The 15,949-nt window shown below is 46.8% G+C and overlaps 6 protein-coding genes across 6 annotated transcripts; 2 read left to right on the forward strand and 4 right to left on the reverse strand.

The window, feature by feature from the left end:
- Nucleotides 1-24: 24 nt before the first annotated feature.
- Nucleotides 25-1,241, forward strand: F4812DRAFT_53341 (uncharacterized protein). Its single transcript, XM_047939180.1, has 2 exons — nt 25-164; nt 248-1,241. The coding sequence occupies exon 2, from the start codon at nt 258-260 to the stop codon at nt 627-629; it is 372 nt and encodes a 123-aa protein (XP_047789523.1). The 5' UTR covers nt 25-164; nt 248-257; the 3' UTR covers nt 630-1,241.
- Nucleotides 1,242-2,050: 809 nt separating this feature from the next.
- F4812DRAFT_53350 (uncharacterized protein) lies at nt 2,051-3,504 on the reverse strand. Its single transcript, XM_047939181.1, has 2 exons — nt 3,048-3,504; nt 2,051-2,979 (listed from the first exon to the last, which is right to left on the reverse strand). Exons 1-2 carry the CDS (start codon nt 3,296-3,298, stop codon nt 2,193-2,195), a joined length of 1,038 nt encoding a protein of 345 aa, XP_047789524.1. The 5' UTR covers nt 3,299-3,504; the 3' UTR covers nt 2,051-2,192.
- A 445-nt stretch (nt 3,505-3,949) lies between these two features.
- On the reverse strand, nt 3,950-6,093 carry F4812DRAFT_431631 (uncharacterized protein). The gene is made up of 3 exons (XM_047934460.1): nt 5,355-6,093; nt 5,177-5,296; nt 3,950-5,111 (listed from the first exon to the last, which is right to left on the reverse strand). Exons 1-3 carry the CDS (start codon nt 5,710-5,712, stop codon nt 4,684-4,686), a joined length of 906 nt encoding a protein of 301 aa, XP_047789525.1. The 5' UTR covers nt 5,713-6,093; the 3' UTR covers nt 3,950-4,683.
- A 3,164-nt stretch (nt 6,094-9,257) lies between these two features.
- F4812DRAFT_431636 (uncharacterized protein) lies at nt 9,258-10,084 on the reverse strand. Its single transcript, XM_047934461.1, has 2 exons — nt 9,373-10,084; nt 9,258-9,291 (listed from the first exon to the last, which is right to left on the reverse strand). Exon 1 carries the CDS (start codon nt 10,019-10,021, stop codon nt 9,767-9,769), a length of 255 nt encoding a protein of 84 aa, XP_047789526.1. The 5' UTR covers nt 10,022-10,084; the 3' UTR covers nt 9,258-9,291; nt 9,373-9,766.
- A 1,063-nt stretch (nt 10,085-11,147) lies between these two features.
- On the forward strand, nt 11,148-14,196 carry F4812DRAFT_53382 (WD40-repeat-containing domain protein). The gene is made up of 5 exons (XM_047939182.1): nt 11,148-11,883; nt 12,053-12,134; nt 12,196-13,093; nt 13,140-13,610; nt 13,663-14,196. Exons 1-5 carry the CDS (start codon nt 11,763-11,765, stop codon nt 13,888-13,890), a joined length of 1,800 nt encoding a protein of 599 aa, XP_047789527.1. The 5' UTR covers nt 11,148-11,762; the 3' UTR covers nt 13,891-14,196.
- On the reverse strand, nt 14,090-15,747 carry F4812DRAFT_465281 (uncharacterized protein; the record flags this gene model as incomplete). Its single annotated transcript, XM_047938424.1, has 2 exons — nt 14,090-15,137; nt 15,329-15,747. The coding sequence occupies 2 exons, from the start codon at nt 15,745-15,747 to the stop codon at nt 14,546-14,548; spliced, it is 1,011 nt and encodes a 336-aa protein (XP_047789528.1). The 3' UTR covers nt 14,090-14,545.
- Between the last annotated feature and the right edge of the window lie 202 nt (nt 15,748-15,949).

Raw genomic sequence — 15,949 nt, forward strand, 5'->3', positions numbered from 1 at the left:
GTATTTGTTCCTCAACTTTTCAACTATTAACTACAAATCCTCTCTCATCTGAAACTGTGGCTTTTTAAATCAATTAACCCACCTTACGGGCTGCCTCAATCCCAATCCGTCGACTTGTGATATCATCTATCCTCTCGCCCGCGCAAAAGAGCGCATTGCCTTAGGTACCTAACTTAAGCCATCATCAAACTTCTCCTACGCGAATCAATCCTAATATTCGCAACAACTATCTCGTCGTGAAAAAAAGAAGGGAAAAAATGGTATACCTCCTCTACTCCATAACCTTCCTAGTCCTCGTCACCGGCACGATCCTCTACCTAACGCGGACCCACTGGATCCCGCTCGTCCCGGGCCGCTCCCACCTATACTCGCGACTCCCGGGTTCGTTCGCCGGGGACATGGAGGCGGGCCTGTCGAGCAGCACGTTCGACCTGGCCGGGAACGTGGAAGGGGGCGACGCCCGCGCGGGCCTCGACGACGAGGCCAAGGCCCAGATCCTCGCCATCATGAAGAAGCGACGCATGCGCTTCGACGACGCCCGCAAGGTCTACATGGAGCTGCGCTTCAGCGCCAACGGCATCGCTGCTGATGGCCGGCCTAAGGATCCTAAGTTTGTCAGTTTCTCGTAGGGCAAGAGGAAAGAAAGGGGGGGGAGAGATATGGGTGCGGACGGTTGAGTCCCCGACCCCCGACTTTCTGTAAGGACCCTACCCTACTTGGGCATGTGTACATTATACGGTTGTGCTGGTATGGATGGAGGTGTGTCTTGGGCTGAGCCGGTTGCCAGCGTAGACGCTGGGGACGGACGGATGGTAGGTGTGTGTGTGCATTAGGGACTACGGACCGACCTATATTCATCGCGATAAGCGTTCGCTTTTTTTTTTTTCTCTCTCTTTTTTTCTTTACTTATTTTGCGACGGCGTTTACGGAACTGAACATATTTGCTGGTGGGGGTTTTATTGCTTTTGTCGCAAGGGGAGAGAAGACATTCCCAACCCGACGTCTAGCTCTCCTCAACTATACGATATTAATCGTTTAACTACCTACGCGGGAATATACCCAGACAAGAGCAAGGAGTTTCCTCATTGAAACATCTCTCTCATTTTCCTATGTAACCGCGGCGTTACGAGCATAGGGAACGGTAATGGGTCGTTTTAAATACCTTAGGTATATACAACCCACCACAATTTTGGCAATCTCTCAATAACAATTTCCAAGTCTAAGCCCAGTGCCGCTTCGCGCATTCATGTACGTGATAAGACGTGTAGAAGTAAGCAAAAGTCAGCTGAGGTGCATGAGATAGTTAAGCCACGTATGCGCATCTCTACTAGTCGTAAATCATACATTAGCTTAATGTGCCACAAACCTGTATTGTATGTATGAACTACCGGATGATCACCAAGTTGTCTCGATTCCCCAGTCGTACATACTAAACCCATTTCCATTTTCATCTTCATCGTAGACCTCTTTTGGCTGTAGGACGAAACGATGAAACTAAAGTAGTGCCACCTTGGATTGTGTGAGATAGGTATGTGACGTGACATCTTTATACAAATATGGCCTTCGATGCCCACATGTAAGTAAAGTCTCACCACAACGGTCATAGGTATCTATCTCTTCAGGCATGATCCAGGACCAAGTAGAACTCACACTGCATACAACCGACGGCATGCATCAATCCAACCTAGAAAGCCAAATGTGTATGGTTTGTAGAAACATTAGGTTTTATTCTGATCATTATATATTTAGTATATTCCACCTGCCCATTACTATTTTATCGAGACAACGACGGGAACGGGTGAGTCGCCTCTTCGTCTTCTTCCTTTTTTTCCCCCATCATCTATCGGGGTTCTTCGCCTGGGAACTTTCAACTCGGGATTTCCGAGTTGAAAGCCAGAATAGGGACTAATCCCGAAATCCCCCCCCTTTTTTTTTCTGGATAACCCCGAAACGCCATCACATCATTAGGTAGTTAGAGGGTCCCTAGCATTCTGCCAATTATATACAATCATTCATTGTGCGACTAGCACTAATTAAATCTCCGCCTCGCACAACATTGTGCTCGCATCGTCCGCATCCAAATTCGAAACCGAAATTTTCAGTTATGCACCGAATAACTGGGCTCTCGCGCATCGAATATATGCTGCTGCTGCTGCTTCTACTACTACTAGACAGTCCGTAGTCTAGAAGCTTTAATTGTTCTTCTTGACCTTTCCGGCGTCGTAGCTGCGGTCGTCCTCGCCTTCGACCTCCTGGACGATCTTCTCCATCTCCTTGACCTGGGCCTTCCATTGCGCCTCGCCCATCTTCTTCTCCTTCTCGAACAGGTCGGCGTCGGGCTTGCGGTAGCTCTTGCCCAGCCTGTCCCAGAAGGTGGTGTACTGGCCGTAGTTGTAATTGAAGTACAGGTGGTGCATCGTGTGGCAAGCGGCGCCGTTGATAACGGGGCTGTTGGCCATGTACTCGCCGTCGTGGATCATAATGGTCCAGAAGTTGACGAAGACGAAGAAGGCGACGGAGGCGAACTTGTTCAGCGGGAACAGGAAGGGGAAGACGTGGTACGGGAGCGATTGCGACCAGCCGTCGACGGGGTGGAAAGCGTAGGAAGCGTAGGGAGTAGGCATGATCCACTTGTGGTGAGGCTTGTGCAGGTGCTTGTAGATCAACTTGTGGTGTAGGCCTCGGTGGATCAAGTAGATACAGGCGTCGGTGAACAAGATGAAGAAGGGGTACTGCAAGATCTCGTACCACATGCCAGGTCCGTCGGCGGGAGTATCGTAAAGTTTGGTAAGGCCACGAACGTCGGCAAGCCAGAAGGGGACGGTCAGAAGCGACATGATGGGCATCGAGTTCATCGTCTGCTTGATCTCAAGCCTTATCTGGTTCTTAAGGTACTTGGGATGCTGGAACGTCTTCTTATCGAAGATGAAGATGTAGGATAAAGTCGAGAATAGGAAGTACAACAGGAAGCCAAAGATCCTGAAAATTACATTAGCGCTAATTGAACATAGATCACGTATCCAGTACGAAGGAGAAGGTTCACATACCATGTGATGAAGAATAGTGAAGTGAACTGGCGAAATACGTTGTCTCTATCCCAAGCACTCATATACGCGTACTCGCTGGGTTCGAATTGGAAGTAAGGGTTCGCCGACTTGAACTTCCATGATGAAAGAGTCTGGGTGGAGTTGGCGCCGACATCCGGAAGATCATGGGGAGCAACCGGATGCAATGGGAGCAGCTTGGAGTAGATGTAATCTCCCGCGAAGGTATCTGCGATTTCAAGAACGACATCCATCTTCGAAAACTATTGAACTGCGAAAAGACGGGAGCGCAAAGTTAGAAAAAACAATGGGAAAGATTAGAGGAAAAAAACAACAACCAAAATGAGGGTGATGGCAACAAATAAATGGGAGAAATTTCTCAAATCCTCGTAAGGCCCAGGGTAGGCTTTTGATATGCAATTTCGCGAGTCGCGGCGTGGGGGATGGGATGGGCTGGGCTTGGATTCTCGATTGGGAATTGGGAATTGGGAATTTTGCCCAGGGCTCGGATTTTAGATAGATTTGAATCGGAGCCAGTAAAGAAGGCACGGTGGATTCCTTTCGTTCCTGACTAGAGTCGCAATCGATAAAGTTTTACCTCCAATCTGCCAACTAAAAAGGGGTACTAGCAGTTAGACACATATATGTAACTAGCCACTTTTCCCCTTATGTGGTGAAACGAAGTTTTATTTCATGTGTAAGTGGACTTGACCGTGTAATTATTATAACAATACAACTTGGATGAAGAGAAACTGCTCTGCTTTTATTTCTATAGCGTTCTTTATAACGTCGAACCATTTCATCTTTCATCTTTCGACCTGGCATCGGCCCATTCGGATTTCCCAAAAATCTCGAGATGTCATTGTATGTATCTATCCATATCTGTACAAAAGTACCTAACATACTATGTAGCAAACAGCAAATTTGATATGCCGCCTAAAAAAAAGGAGGTAATAAGGAGTCAAAAAAGCGCGATGCCAATTGCCATCTGATTCGCTAGCTGCATGACACCACTGGAATCTCAAGCTTCCGAATCTCCAGAACCCAGGATTCTGAATAGAGTAGCGGTAACTTAAATCTTCTCCACCCTCTCACCATACGTAATAGGTTTTCTGGTTGTTAGCCCTGCAAATCGGCTCATCGCTTTCGATCTGATAAGGCGGAGATGGCAGATGACCCGCTTTTTATTCCATCCTAACGGTTTCTTAGTCAATTTAGTCTTCGTATTCGTATTGCGCTGTACCTAGGTACTCCTCCGCACACGTGGGAAGATTCCGATTCTTCCTTTTTATTTTTTATTTCTCCTTGTCCATCCATTACAACGTTGAGGCAGCCAAGGTACAGGGCGAGCTTTTTTCTTCTTCTCACAACAGCTCTCTCTTCAATTCGACCTCATAGATCAAGTGATTCTGCCGCTCGAAGCTAACGTCAAAGTTCACATAATATGGCTCATCACAGCTTAAGGCAGTTGTCTCACATCATAGGACGACCCGAGAATACTCAAAACCGTCATCTCCGACGCTCGGTCTTCATGATATCTATATCTATATATATAAAACGCAAAATTATTTACTCAATTACTTTTTAATTACGGGTATATCCATAAGGTACCTACAGTCATCTATTCAGAGAAGAAATCTTAGTGCTCTGGCTCGTGGGGTCCCCTCGGGACTGTATGGTCGACAGCCCATTGTCGGATGCTGTCGAAGTTCCTGCACGTTCGAGGCGTGCTGTAGTTTGGCCACAGGTCTTTTTCACCCTGCGGCAAGTTAAAGCTGATGACATTGACGTCGCCCTGGCACATGACGAATTGTCGCAGCGCCTCGATGCAGTGGTCGAGATGGACCGTGGGATCTTCAGGCTCAGCAAATGCATCTCCTCCTAACGGCGCGTAGTATTCCTTATATACGTTCTTTCGTAGTAGGTCCAAGCAGTGTAATTGGTGAAATACCTCAAGCGCGGCCCGATAGCCGGGCTTTCCATCCCTTGGATCGGTGATGGCAAGAGAAGTCTCAGGATCTAAACCCAGTTTTACCATTTCTTCGCGAGATATCATCGTGTGGCCGACTATAATCAATGTTAGATGTCTATTTGCTTCCCGGCTTTGGTCGTCAATATTCTTAGGGACGTACTGCTTGAAACCTCTTCCCACGCCGCATCCACGTCATCTCCCATACCAACGAAGGGTCCTTCCGTAAAAGGAGGCAAGTCGAAGTGTTTCGTCTCATACTTTATAGCGCTCGCGGCCGGTGCTATTGAAGTTGTTAGATACTCAGGCCGACAGAAAGACTTAGTCTCGATTCAACATACACCAGGTTGAATATTTTGCCGTATAGTCCGCGTCCGTTATTTTCGCAGCTTTTGAGCAGAATGATAATGCGAAGAATGTTGCAGAGAGTGATAATAGAACAGCATGGCATAAAAAGGCCCAATGTGGGCTCAGCCTATCCAGGCGATCCAGTATAGATTTCCTCCCCGTGCTCTCCGTCCATTTCTCGTCTACTATCCCTTCTTCCTTTGCAAGAAAGGGCTCTTCGTCCAGAGCTACTGTATGATACGTGTTTGACATCTTGCTTGAATAATAACAACAACAAAATAATATATATAATAAAAATAAGGCACGCCTGGTGCGAAGAAACGAATGGCGATAAATCCAATTAGACAGCATGCAAAAAATGTTTAAACAAGAGAAGAAGAAATTGAGACGAATAAGACAATTGCAAGACAATTACATCAGAAATACCCATCTTACAGCCCTGTCTAAGACTCTGTCTAAGACTCAGGGGAGACTAATCGCGAGTAGGTATCGGCGTCTCAGAACGCCTCAAAATGTTACATGGTAGCGCTTCATTTAACCAAAGAGAGTGGAGAATCTCCTTCGTATCGTCCTCTAACGAGAATATGAAACGCGAGGACCGCGAAGCTTTTCCTGGAGTTGTGGCGCACGGACAGCATATGAAAATACATAAGCAAGTTATCGGCCTTGTCGATATTGTTACGAGATTTTAAAATACCTAGTTAATGTAACAGATAGTCTATATAAAGTCAGATAAAATAACTTCCATTCGGCGTATCTCCGTCTCATTTCTTCCTTTTCGACGACAATAAAATGACCATAACCTCGTGGGATGAACGATAGTATTAAAGTCATGCAGAGGCCGGATAGTGAAACATTTACTAGCCGTATGAGCTAATGGCATTTGTTTCAACCGAACTCCAAACATCAAATTAGAAAGTCATGATGTAATAGTAGGGGGGGAGGCAATGATACGCGCTATCAAGCAATTGGCAATTTGGGTGATATACCATGCCCTAACTCAAGGCATTTTACCCGATAAACCAAGAAACCAAGTATCAGCTCCAGATAATTCAAAAACCTTCACTGTAGCTGTATGTAGGGTTGCAGCTCAAGATCCGAGTTAAGATATATCTCTTGGCAAGCCCCTATTTACATACATGTGTACAATTTTACGTCCAATGGGCGATAAGACTACCTAACGTAGATCTATTCCGAATATCAATTACATTTTCATCTCCAACCGTCGTACGATAGGATGACCGACTGGCCACCATGGCTTGTCGTAACATACGACCGGGGAATTTAGTAGCAATTCCTATCCTAATTTTCAAATTTGACGGCTCTCTATCCGGTAAAGGCGATCTAAATTTCATTCAGCTATTTGATATCAACTCGGAAAGCATAACTTCTTCACCAACAACTCAATAACTACATCAAGATCTTTAGCGATCACGAGTTCGTGAGGTATCATACCGAGATATTGGCTCGATGCCTTTCCAGCCCAATGGGTCTGCACCTCGGTATCTCTATTCGCAGACCTGATAAAAATGTTTTACCGTTGAACTTCTTCTGGATATAGGCTTCCCTTGGGCTTCGGAGCAGGTAATGCGCAAACTGCTGCTTACATGCATTGCGACAATATTACTATATTCTTGTCTAATTTGACGACACTGGCGAAGGTCGATTTGCGAGCAGGACTTCCCAAAGATCAAATCTCGAAGTATCAATTGACTACATATTTCGAATGTCTGGCGACTATCGAAGAGGTTCATATTCTACGTCGCGTCCTAGGTACATGTTATAGAAATCCTTTTCGCTAACCGAGGCCCATCCAAGGACTAGATAGACTTCGCGATGAAGGTTCATCACTGTCTTAACTAAACAGATCTTCTTTATTCTGAAGAAGGTAACCTTGTGTACTTGATTCACACTACGAGAAACATACCGTTGCAACGCTCTCGTTCGGCTAAACCAACAGACGGCCACCTTTCAGTTCGGAGTGTAAAGGCTTGACACGTGTTATTCCCATCGGGAGTACCTACACGATGACAAGCCACGCGAGTAGCGGTGGTTGAAAATTGTTGAGATTGGGGGTGACACTACGACTTTCCTCAGACATCAACCTGTCACTCAGCATGCAGTGCTAGGGCCAATGTGGCGGCTGACTCAGGAATTAGCCGTACCTGACCTTGACTTCTAAGTGAAACATCTTCGTCATCGGTTGGGGGCGGGGGGGAAAGGTAAATCAGGTTGGCACTTAGACACAGCAGCACAGCAGGCGTCAATAGCCACAAGACCACGCACCTGGCTGGAAGGCAGCAGGAAGCGACTATGTGGCGTGAGATGTCTGCGGGCCAAACCCGTACCTCTATCTGGTCATCATATAAAATTAGAAAGCATTAACTTACCTAGGTACCTACCTGCCATCCAACCGGGAATTATATATAAGGCATTTCAATACTGCAGATCTGAGGCGCTAACTTGGCACATACAGTGCATGCTCAACATCAAGGAAGAATAAGCAGGGGAGTTGTGTTCGGAAACGTACCTCCTATGCAGGCTCTACTTGCATAGAGGAAATAGTTTGCATATTATATACCTATGCTATTGTAGCCAGGATCGGGCATATTCTGCACACAACTGTATTAAGCGAGCGATCTGGGGTTTGAACATATATTCAGCACTAGAATATATACATAGTAAGATGACTTGATATGTAACAGAAGACTCCTATTTTTATTTATGTAGGTACCATGATATTCCAACTGCTTGTTAACTTATATATACCTAATCAGGTGACAATTAAGTTCGGACATTTTGAGAGTTTTTGTTCTCAGTTCTCCGTTCTCAACAGAGATAGTTAGGTACTCATCAACGGACTCTAAACAGTGAGCCGCTGGCACATGTTAGAAGTCAAGACTGTGCCTAAACTTAACACGAGTAAAACGGTCTCCTATATTAAGTAGCTTAAAGAAACGATGCTAACCGGAAAGTGGCGTACGTGCGTAACCAATGCAGACATCCTACAAACACGCAAACTGCCTACGACAACGCAGGTTGTAATGTAGTAAGAGCATTAAGGCATACTTATAAAAGTTAATTAACAATCAAAGTTCACATAAGTACCTTCGGTAGGTAGGTATGAAGTTGATATCGGTGGCGGTCTTGCGAGTATGATCTAGTTAATAATGAAAGTACAATGATAAAAGTGGCGTTCAGCGGTGAAAATAAATGGTTGCAGTACTTAAAGAATGTATTCCTGTAGTGCCAGATAGAAATACCTACTAGTAGAGCTTTAGGTACTAAAAGATGTCCTCTAAAAGATGTCCTCCCATGCATATCCGTTCGTAACGCGCTTTCTTTTTTTTCTACCCGACCAAGCGAGACTTTCCTACATAGTAGGTACATACCTACTAGTACAAATCATTTTTGCCGAACCGAATTAGGTCCTCCCCCCAATTTTGACAAGGTAAGTCATGAACGGGTAAAACTTTGTTTCACAGTCGGTTCCAATGTGGAGTCTTTGGTAGCCTATTATTGGAGACGGCCGAGACGGGGATTGGCTATGCACGCCCCTGCCGTGTAACAGGAGCTAGTCCTATCTCCGAAATAGCGATATCGTCCGAATGTACTAGGGCTGTTCTGTATTGTACACTACATATTCCGATACGTATTTATTGGGTCGATGCTCGTTGGTTCGATGGGAGGAATATTGAACCGGTAAGGCTCGGGATAGGTATATTCTTTTCATTGAGGCATTGTTAATGTTGCACTAGTCTAGCATGAAACCTGCATCCTAGTAATAATCTACGTAATACGTTCAATTATCACATCGACTAGAACAATTACAAAGGTGATTGTCGTTGATACGAGAAAAAGGAACCCCGACTTTACTTTACCAGATGTAACTGGGGAAGAAATCTACCTAGGTACCTAGATAGATGTTAGGTAAGTGACGATATCATATGCAAATCATTTATTAATGGAACAGACTTTTACGAATACTTACCTAACCTAACCTAACCTTAGTTCTCTCTCAATATCGCGTTGGAATTCCGAATGGTCTGACTTAATAGTATCACTTGCATTTTTATGCGCACAACCATGCGAGTACTAATCGGTACCTATTCAAAATAATCTAAAAGCTGACATCTCGGCCTCGATCTATCTCGCGCATGTCTACCTCATATTAACTTCTCTATACGGTTTACGCCGTTGATTAATACCTAGCCTGTCAATGATAACTACCGCCCCAACTAACAGGTATCTAATAATGCAACCAGATGGTGGATGTTTGAAAATCTAATAACCTATCTCCTTTTTAATATCGCCTACCTGTTACGGTAGCATCGGAAGATCAGGTACATAGGTAAGTTTAGTGTTAAACAGCCGAAACGCTTCCAGAGTTGTCCATCTACTTGGTTCAAATATAATTTGTACGCCGAGATCCCTCCACATTCTCTTGTCTACCCGAGTTGGGTCTATTGCTGGCTGTCATCCAACCCTCGGAAAAAGTAGTAGGGAGGGACGTACATAATATGATAGTTCTGCTCTCGCTCTGTACGACTCTATTGTGCATCGTGGCAAGTTTGGCAAGGTTGCAGATTATGTACTTGTGCAGACACGTAGCGCAAGCACAAAAAGGAGGCGCTGATATGATGCAACGCATTATACGCATCTATTATTAAGAAAAAAAAAACACATACACACACACACACACACACACACACACACACACCAAAAAAAAAAAAAAGTTGCTTCATACATCTGCATTGCATATGAAAAGAGGTAGGGTAAGCCTTGGCTACCTAAACATTCGACGCCTGTCCGTCCCACCATCCACATATTTAGAATGTACCTACGTATATGCGCTACCGCCCGCGGCGTTTTCTATTGTACCTACCTAACCCACAGCGCTGACCAGCTCTTGGCTAAGTGGGGGTGCCATATGCGTACCTAACCTAGGTAGCTTAGCTGCTTAGCTGCTTGCGTGCCCCCATATACTCCGTGAAATCGCGATTTCCACAAACTTCCATATGAGCGCCCGCCCGCGCGTGTGCGTGTGTGCCGGGATATGTACGGTAATGTACTTACGCCAGTAGGTTAAGTACATAAGACCACACACAGTACCTACGTAGGTACATCCATGGATGGATGGAGGTGTAGGTACTTAGTTACTTAATCGGCGCGTGCCTAAGGGGTCGTGCTTTTCCTTTTTTTGCTTGCCAATGGATTCCCCCCGTAGCCCCACTCATAATGCACGCAGCCTTAAGCCGGAACATAAAAAAAAAAAACAAAAAAAACAGGACTGTACTAGAATGGCGTTAAAAAAGTGCTTATTCCACTACCAAACAAATTATCTTACTATTTACATAACTTACTGGATCATTTCGTATATTATTAACATAAATATTAAAAACTTTATATTTATTGTAAAAGTTAATGAAAGAATATTAAGCACTTATCTTAACGGTATTTTATGTATCAAAATGGGTAAGATTATGTTACCATTATAAGTAAAGTCCAAAAAAGAAGAAATAGGTACCAAAGTAACTTGCCTAAGTAAGCACGAAACCTTAAGGAACCTGTAATGTAGTATCGTAGTGGATTTTGTACATGAATGGTCTCTGCAGCACAGGAGGTACTGCTTGCCCCACACCCTTGCTCACAATCCGTGCATGCATGCATGTACCTAAGTACTGTGGTATACCTTGCTATGTATCGAGGTACCTTATATAGTGCACCTAGTGCATAGCACGGTAAGTAGCAATGGATCCATCGCCCGAACCCACCAGCCATCATACATAGAAAGTACTTCTTCCCAGGTCATAGTTCCAATCCAGCTCATGCCTAGCCCCCGAGCCCTGGTCAAACAAATCTGAGTATTACCTACCAACCTTGGGTCTTCGTCTCCTCTTCTCTGCCATCCCTTCCCTTTTTTTTTCAACTGTTTTTTTTTCTACTTCCTCAACACCAACGCCTCATTTCTAGGCTCATCATTATTGTCCCATAACATCAACCATCATCTATCTAGTTATTATAGGCTAGACGACGACCAATAACACGATTGCGCGTCTAACGCTCTCGATCTGCCAACTTCGATCCTCGCGTTCCTTCACACACGACTATGCCCACTGTCGTCTGACGAGACCTTGCCAAGTCTCGTCTCGTCCTGCTCGCGTCGCAATTGGGTTATTGTGGAAGGGTGTTACCTCGTCGTGCCAAGTTGTATGAAAGCTGGAGAAACCTAGCTTGCTTAAAATATCGAAACTATCTGTGAACTTTACTATCCCATTCCCTACTTTTTTTTTTACCGTTGCTTGGAAATTCGCGATATCGCGAGATCGCAGCCTCGTCTAATTTTAATTTTTATCATACCCCCGAGGTAGCCCGTCCGCGCAACGACACCGCGTCCGACAATGTCTATGTATCCGCATCGCGGCTTGCCGCAGAACGCGGCGCGTTTGAACGAGCTCCTCGACCAGATCCGCACCGAGTTTGATAACCAAGTTCGGGTTAACGAGGGCTATGAACAACAAAGTAAGTTTAGAAATAATCTGTTACGAAATATTATATGAGTGTATGCATTTTACTAGTTAACCCAATGCCGGTCTTAACTCGTAATCGTCTACGCTTCTATAATATATATCAGAGACGCGCTTTTCCGCTTCTCTTTTCGGCTAAGATGGCACCACTAATTCCTGAATAGTCCAACAGCAATTACAAGATGCCCAACTCATTCGCGAGAAGGTTTATCAACTGGAGCAGCAACATATTGCCATCAAGGCGAAGTATGTAACTATCCTGAGATTTCCACATCTTGAAATTGGTCTGCTAACTTACTACGTATAGGTATGAAGAGGAAGTGGTTTTACTTCGCCGTCAGCTCGAAGCCGCGCGAGGAGGTGCCCCTCAACCTACTATACCTGGACCGCCTCAGCACGGCGGCCCATCTGCAGGTCCTCCCCCTCCTTCAATCGGTATGGGCAACAATCTCTTTAGTGGAATCATGACTGGTCAAGGAGGCCAAGGCGGTGGCCTACCACCCCAGCCTAACCCTCAAGATCAAGCCCCTCCTGGACCCCAGCACCAAATGCCACAGCCACCTCCGGGTTTACAAGGTCCGCCTCCGCCTCCACCCCCGCCAGCGGCTCAGCCACCCTTTCAGCAGCCTTACCAAGGCCCGGCTCCCAACGGCTTCCCCGGACAGCCTCCTCAGAGCACTGCTTCACCCGGGCCGGGCAAGCGCGGTATCGGCAGACCCCCCGCTGGGGGCCCTGCCACTCCTCAAATCAACACCCAGATGCCATACGCCGGCCCCGGAGCGTCGCCCCAGGTAGCAAACCATCCGACTCCGGATCATAGGGCTCTGCCACCTCACCCTGGCCCCATGGTCAACAACGCTCTTGGTGACTTGGATGTCGAACGTCTCCCGGCCCACGTCAAGAAAACCCGAGATGATTGGTTTGTGATTTTCAATCAACACGTTCCGCGCATGCTCGACGTTGATCTTGTCCACACCTTGAATCACGAGAGTGTTGTATGCTGTGTAAGGTTTAGCCACGACGGCAAGTATGTCGCTACTGGATGTAACAGGTCCGCCCAGATTTACGACGTAGCCACCGGGGAGAAAGTGTGCGTCCTCCAGGACGAGACCGCAGACATTAGCGGAGATCTATATATCCGAAGTGTATGTTTCAGCCCTGACGGCAAGTATCTTGCTACTGGTGCTGAGGACAAGCTCATTCGTGTAAGTCAAGCCTGCAGACTCCCTTGTGCTTTGCTAATTAGAATAGGTTTGGGATATTGCTGCTCGCACAATTCGTAATACTTTTGCCGGTCACGAGCAAGATATCTATTCGTTGGATTTCGCTCGAGACGGTCGAACTATTGCTTCCGGTAGCGGTGACAGAACCGTCCGCCTTTGGGATATCGAACAAGGCACGAATATGCTTACCCTTTCTATTGAAGATGGTGTCACGACTGTCGCTATATCCCCCGATACAAAGTATGTTGCTGCGGGTTCACTTGATAAGAGTGTTCGCGTTTGGGACATTCATCAAGGATACCTCCTGGAACGACTTGAAGGTCCAGAAGGTCACAAGGATAGCGTATACTCCGTGGCATTTTCTCCTAATGGCAAGGACCTAGTCAGTGGAAGTCTGGATAAAACCATCAAGATGTGGGAATTGTCGACCCCTAGAGGCGGCGTACAGAACCCAGGGCCTAAAGGTGGCCGATGCGTTAAGACTTTTGAGGGACATAGAGTAAGTCCTTCTTCCAGCATTTCCCGTCGTTTTTATATGCTCACAATGTTAGGATTTCGTACTTAGCGTGGCACTCACACCCGATGCCAACTGGGTCATGTCTGGATCCAAGGATCGAGGCGTACAGTTCTGGGACCCTCGAACTGGGTTTACTCAACTTATGCTCCAAGGCCACAAGAACTCAGTCATCTCCGTGGCCCCTAGCCCTACAGGCGGCTATTTTGCAACCGGTTCTGGCGACATGAGAGCGCGTATCTGGTCCTATCGCTCGATATCTTAGAGCCCATCTAGCAGCAGAATAGCAGCAGTACAATCGAAAGAACCGGGATTCTACGAAAGAATTCAACAGTATTATCACGTTCTGGAAAGAACACGTAGATGGGTATTGACAGGCGACCTGTGGGGTTGAGGAAATAAGATTACATATTAGGTAGTTACTGCAAAAGAGGCTTAGGAAGAGAGAGAAGCTTTGCTTCGCCAGACCTAACGTTGATAGGGTCTTAGGATCTTGAAGATCTTTTTTATTTTTGCCAAAGCGAAAGCTGCACACTTCCCTAGACGACGTGCGAAGGTGTGGATAACAATTTTGCAACTTGGAGAGAGCGAGGATTGTAGTTGGTCTCCCTGTTGGCTTGGCGAGACTTTGAAAGGGGTGAAAGGAGGCGGGTTTCTAATCTCAAGTATTCAGCGGCAGTAGCAACGGTGGTAGCCTCTTGTCACCAACGCACAAGTGGATTGCAAGTCAGGCTTGACAGTGATGCAAAATTTGCATGAATACAATCAATGACTATTAAATTAACACTTGATCTGTTTAAAGATAGGGCGCATTTATTGGAGTAACTGTAAAATTTTATGAGATTGGTAAATTTGGTGACCTACCTTTGGTAGGTACCTACCTATATACGTTAACAGGGAGACCATGTCCTATTTCTAGCTCAAAACAAGTTTTTGAATAGATCATCGAACTCGTCGCCTCCTTTCTTGGTCTTCTTTTTCTTGGCTGGTTTTGCTCCCACCTCCTTTTCATTGATCTTCGTTTTCGAGGAAGTGGCCTGTTCCTGCTGCTGCTGCTTCTGCTTCCGTAGAGGTTTCTCGTCATCGTCATCGTCAATACCAGCTATATCATCAGCTATATCGGAAGACGACCCGGGTTGGAAGGTATTCTTCTTCCTGCGCAGCTTCTCGGCGCGCGCCACCTCGTCCCGCGAGATCTTCGTGCCCCCGCGGTCGCCGGGCGTCTCGTCGCGGCCGACAAGAGGACGAGAGGATTGCTGCTGCTGCTGCTGCTGTTGGCCTTGAGCTCCTTGGGAGGAACCGGCCTGGTTTGCCCGCGTGGCGGTTATGGTGGTGGTGATACTGCTGGGGGGTCCATGCGGAGATGATGTACCGGTTTCACCGGCGCTTGGTTCCGCCGCCGGCGCTTCTCCTACTAGCCGCACGCACGTGGCGTTGACTTGGGCCAGCACGCCGAGCAGCACCACGCTCAACGTGGCGAACTGGTTGTCCGCCGTGAGTTGCGAGAACGCCCTGGGTTTTGGTTGGTTAGCAGGTTCTCGCTATGCGATGTGATTGATGTCTTTATATTCTTTGGAAGGCAGTATCTATCTACTCACTCTCCTCTCCCCCATTCCACCATATAGACTCGGGCTTAGGAGAAAAAAGAAAAGGAAACCCAAAAAGGAGAAGAAAGAAAAAAAGAAGAAGAGAAAATCACTTACAAGTAACACTTGGGAACCAGGACATCCCTCAGCCACCCCACGTGACACTTGACATTCCTCTCCAAACCCCCCAAACCCCCAACCCCAACCCCACGGCCATCGTCACCGTCACCATCACGCCGGCGCTTCTTACTCTTAGACTTGGTAGAAGCAGCAGCAGCCGCCGCCGCCGCCGCCGCCGCCTCGATCAGCTCGTCGACGAGCTTCTCGACGTGGCGCCGCAGCATGCCGAAGGGGGCCCACCAGGCGGCGCGGCGGTGCTGGTTCCTGTTGCGGTGGTTGAAGCCCCGGAGGACGGGCTGCAGGGGCTGCAGGCCGTCTAGCGCGTCTTGGTAGGCATTACCGCTGACGACGGGAGTAGTAGTAGAAGAAGATGAGGAGGAGGAGGGGAAAGCAGGAGTGCTTGGGTCTGGTACCATTACATCGTCTATCCCGGGAGTGGTGGTGGTGGTGGTGCCCGGGGAGAAAAAGAGAACCCGAGATATAGTGGAAGAAGGTTGTTGTTTGTAGGAGGTATGTACCTAACCATGTATTGTAGGTACTTGTTGTTAACGCACCCGAGAACCTCCCTTGCGGGTACCTGCGTAAAGCTTATTTCAAGCCCCGAAAATTCGCCGAGTC

Source organism: Daldinia caldariorum, assembly GCF_022478825.1.
Source record: "Daldinia caldariorum strain CBS 122874 unplaced genomic scaffold F4812scaffold_10, whole genome shotgun sequence".
NCBI classification, from domain to species: Eukaryota; Fungi; Ascomycota; class Sordariomycetes; order Xylariales; family Hypoxylaceae; genus Daldinia; species Daldinia caldariorum.